The 4,634-nt window shown below is 36.2% G+C and overlaps 1 protein-coding gene across 1 annotated transcript in view; it reads right to left on the bottom strand.

Moving 5' to 3' along the window:
- Positions 1-608: 608 nt before the first annotated feature.
- The window catches only part of LOC107691677 (major facilitator superfamily domain-containing protein 12-like), a 10,168-nt gene continuing 6,142 nt past the window's right edge, over positions 609-4,634 (bottom strand). The window contains exons 7-10 of the mRNA XM_016490447.1: positions 3,859-4,029; positions 3,520-3,614; positions 3,238-3,368; positions 609-1,573 (exon numbers count right to left, since the gene is read on the bottom strand). Of these exons, the coding sequence (XP_016345933.1) occupies positions 1,497-1,573; positions 3,238-3,368; positions 3,520-3,614; positions 3,859-4,029 (474 nt within the window). The 3' untranslated portion in view covers positions 609-1,496. The remainder of the gene's footprint in view (positions 1,574-3,237; positions 3,369-3,519; positions 3,615-3,858; positions 4,030-4,634) is intronic.

Here is a 4,634-nt window from a genome sequence, read left to right as displayed (position 1 = left end):
TTATTTAACATTTTAAACATGAGACCTTGTATCCACCTCTCGGACTCTGTTGCCACCTTGTGGACAAAAGCTACATAACAGGTACATACAGGGTGTCCCACTCCTCACCAAGGCTGCATGCATTTGATCAAAATGCAGCAAAACAGTAATATTGTGAAATATTATTACAGTTTTAAAATGATCATTTTCTATTTGAATATGTTTTAAAAATGTAATTTATTCTTGTGCTGGCAAAGCTGTATTTTCAGCAGCCATTACTCTAGTCTTCAGTGTCACATAATCTTTCTAATATGCTGGTTTGGTGGTCAAACAAGATTTATTATCAGTTTTTTAATCAATTATTATTTATTATCAATGTTGAAAAGAGTTGTGCTGTGTAATATTTTTGTGGAAACAGTTTAAAATTTTATGAAGAATGGAAAGAGCAAAAGAACATTACTGTCACGTTTGACCAATTTAATGATTCCCTGCTGAATAAAAGTTTCTTTAAAAATAGTTTGAATTAAAACACTGTAATTTTAAAAACTCTTTTATTTAAAATTTGTTTTGAACAAGACTTCAAAAAAATCAAATGCAATTGTATTTTACAAACAATGCTTTTTGTTGATTGATTCCACTACAATTTACTATTTAATTCATTCCAGTTACATTTGAGAGTCAGCCTTTATGGTTTATTTTTAGTGTTAAAAGTCTTGAGCATCACATAAGATCAGCTGACCAGATGTTGAAACTACTCACACTGACACTGCATTCCTGCTAATCAGTAACTAGTTACAAAGACAGGTTACAATGCATCACATCTAGATACAGAAATGTCTGTTCATAAAGAACATTTATTCTGTTCAGTAAATTATATGAACAGAAAACATGTCAGACACAAATGTCTTACATATAAAAACATAATTATGCATCTAAAAAATGAAAGGAAACAAAAAGCTAGTGGATACAAGGAAAAATGTTCATCATTGACACTCTGGTCCCTAACAGTGATAACCTACGTATCTCAGAGCTGAAAATATGCCTCGAAATGACAAAACATGGCTTTAAAATAGCAGTTCTTCCCTTTTCATGAATTCCCTTATGAAACGGTTAAGATGGATTCATTAATATAATCTAAAATGCTGCATCCATCATAACATGTGCATCTTGCATGAACTTCATGATAACGTCAATAGTTTTGCAGAGTCCTTAAATATTTTCAGAGTCCTTATTTTTATGGATTTGATTGAAAAAACTGAACTAAATTTATAATCATAAATAAAAACAAACAGCAAATGATAAACATAAAAAACTAATCATGTCTAAAAATTCACATCTTTGGGTCTCAGTGAAAATCATGTGTCAAGATGTGGCCGCCCTATAGCAAATACTGGCCTGTGTGAAAGATAATTCTGAACCAAAACCTGATTTGAATTCTAACCTTCACCACTGTGATGTAAGTGTCAACCAAAAGCTCTCTGCATCAGAACGGATGAATCTCTGCGGCTGCTGCGTGTTCAGTCGACTGACGGCTGCTCAGAGCTCTCGGAGTCCTCTCTATCACTCCCCATAAGGCCAGTCACCTCAGGCAGATCTGCAAGACAATACAAACATTAGATATTACATGTACAAATTCATGTACAGTATACAATCGTTCAAAGGTTTGGGGTCAGTACGAAATTTTTTTTTCTTTCTTTTTTTCTTATTCAGCAAGGGCACATTAAATTGATAGTAAAGATATTTATATTGTTACAAAAGATTTCTATATTTTTTTTTTAAATGCTGCTGTTTTGAGTTTTCTATTCATCGATGAATATTGAAAAAAATACAATTACAATGTACAACTACTAAGTAGTACAATTGTTTACAGCACTGATGATAATAATAAGAAACATTTCTTGAGCAGCAAATCAGCGTATTAGAATGATTTCTGAAGGATCACGTGACACTGAAGACTGAAGTAATGACTGCTGAAAATTCAGCTTTGTCATCACAGGAATAAATTACATTTTAACATATTAAAATAGAAAACAGTCATTTTTAAACCGTAATATTTCACAATAAATATGACTGATCCTAAACTTTTGAATGGTAGTTTAACATTTAGTTTAAACCTATGGAATCAACCTTTTATTATCTGAAAAAAATAAAATAAACCACTTTTAAAGGGGTCATATTTTTTTATTATGAACAATTCACACAATATGACAATGTCATAATTCAGTTTATCATGACCATTTTCCACCTTCTTCACCTTCAAAAGCACAAGGTTTGGCAAACTTCCCCACATTTTATCATTAGTTCTTCTGGGGTTTTTAACAGATGTGCTTAGAATAACTGCATCAAAGTATTTAGAATAAAATGTTTAGAATAAATCCGGTTTATATGAATTCACCATAATGCAGCCTGAATTTTTTTACAATCCATCATCTCAAAACATTAAGGAAAATTTGCCTCATGATTTTGACCCCTTTAAATTAAAGGTGGATGATTGAGGTTTCTGATTGGTTTTATGTGGAGAAAATCATTTAGTTCAGATTTCTGATTGTAATTTCAGATGCTGACATGTGGCCCTCGCCCTTAAAGTCTTTGCTGTTTATTGAATCATTCATATGATCTTGCTTAGATACTGTAATACAAAACATCATGTCAGCCATGAGGTGAAGCGGTTATCGAGTAAAGCCTCGTACACACCGGGACGATTATCGCGCGGGCTTATCGCAGACATTTTTCGCCGCATCTTTTGTGTTCATACCCAAGCGATTTTCGCTGGCGATGAGCCGAGTGAACGTGCAAATTCACTCCCTGACATTAGATGACGCTTAATAAAAACCAGAAATACCATGGTACACATCGAATCCTATTTGATCTGCAATTCCTCTCCATAACAACTCCCTCTTATCGAGATTTTTGTAGTCGCTGTCGCGTTTGTCATAAAGCCCTTTGTGTTCAGACACCAATGAGACCAGCAGTTCTACATTCATCTTGCCTTGATGCATCTTCTTGGTCTACTTACTTCCTCTTCGTCGTTAGGTATCAATGTGTGCTCGGCAAGACCATTTTGTGCTTGAGCACCACCAAGTCATGTTTTACTGTAACTTCAGCAGCTCCAGGCACGTGAACAAAAGCGCCAATCTTGCGCGCGATATTCGTCCCGGTGTGAACAAGCCTTAACACTATTAAAAAGAGTAAGTCAAAGAGGAAGAACATGTTTCAAAGTGAGAAAGAGAGGAATTATAGTTTTGTTGAGTTTCTTACAGCGCACAATCTTTATCGGCCAGATAAGAATCGTGCAGAGGCTCAGTGCTGCTAAAACGGCCACTCCACCAGTGACGATGACCATGATATAGTGGTAATACCACACGCAACCTGGACAGCATACCATTGTGCTATATGAGAGAAATCACACGTAAATATAAATACTAAAAATAATTTTATTAATATTTAATGTTCAAAATATATTTTTAATCGATTTATTTTACTCTAAACATAAAATGAAACCATTAAAACAGTCTTTCTCACTCACATGTGCACACTTACCGGCAGGGGTGTAGTGTCTGAATAATCATAACTCCCACACCATTAGCCACCTTGTCTGTCAAGCTCATAGCTCCATAAACAAAAGCACCACTTTGCTGTCAGGAGGACAAGAAAAGTATTATTAGAAACTAATAATAGTTAATAGTTCTCTGCGACCATTTTTACACTTTTGAAATGAGTCACTCTGAAGCATATGCCTTTTTCACTGCTGCTAACATTTGCATATCTTACTGGTTCAATTATGCGTTACTGTTGAAGCTGTTAGCGCTGAATATGCTTAATAAAACATTTGCTTGAAGCATTTTCAGTTCCCCAACACTGACTGATATCAGCACTTACTGTTTGGTCTCCTATGAGCTCAGCCGTCATGGCAAGTGACATCACCAGGATGGTAGCAGACCCCACGCCTAGCAAGACCGCTGTGCCATACACCTTTTCTCCCATGTGTGCGTCCAGCAGCACCCAACAGGAGAACGCCAGAATCAGCAACAGTCCCAAAAAATAGGTCATCTATCGATAAGGGACAATGAAACATTAATGTAAACAAAAGCCTTCTATCATATTGTATTAGTTTCCAATACTGTACATTAAAAATCTAGTGAACTGTTTTTTCAGAATCAGAATCAGAATCAGAAAGAGCTTTATTGCCAACAGGAAAAACCAACAAAAACAGTACAAACACTGGAGAGCCAAACACTGAGGCTGCCGTCTGCGGCGCCATCGCCATCGCATCTTTCTTTAGTTTTCAGATGTCCTTTAAATATTGGAATGTTGGATGGGGACCAGGGGGTCAGGGTCCCACCAGGTGGCCTTCAGAGGGCTTACAATGATTTAGAACAAGCTTTAAAGGGGTCATATATTACAAAACATTATACTCACTTCTTCTGTAGATGAGGCTGGATCATAAATGATTCGTGCAAACATAGACGCATTTAGGCAGATCGGGGGCACATTCCCTTCAGAAACAATCTAATCCACTGCGAGTTAAGCGGCTCAGATGTCAGGAGTAAATGACTGCTATGTTCATTCTAGAGCCTGACCGATATATCGTTTTGCCGATTTTATCGGCCGATATGAGCCTGTCGCCGATATATCGGTATCGGCGAATATGCCGC

The sequence above is a fragment of the Sinocyclocheilus anshuiensis genome, unplaced genomic scaffold (genome assembly GCF_001515605.1).
Source record: "Sinocyclocheilus anshuiensis isolate Anshui unplaced genomic scaffold, SAMN03320099.WGS_v1.1 scaffold842, whole genome shotgun sequence".
Classification (NCBI taxonomy): domain Eukaryota; kingdom Metazoa; phylum Chordata; class Actinopteri; order Cypriniformes; family Cyprinidae; genus Sinocyclocheilus; species Sinocyclocheilus anshuiensis.
This window is presented reverse-complemented; position numbering and strand designations above follow the sequence as displayed.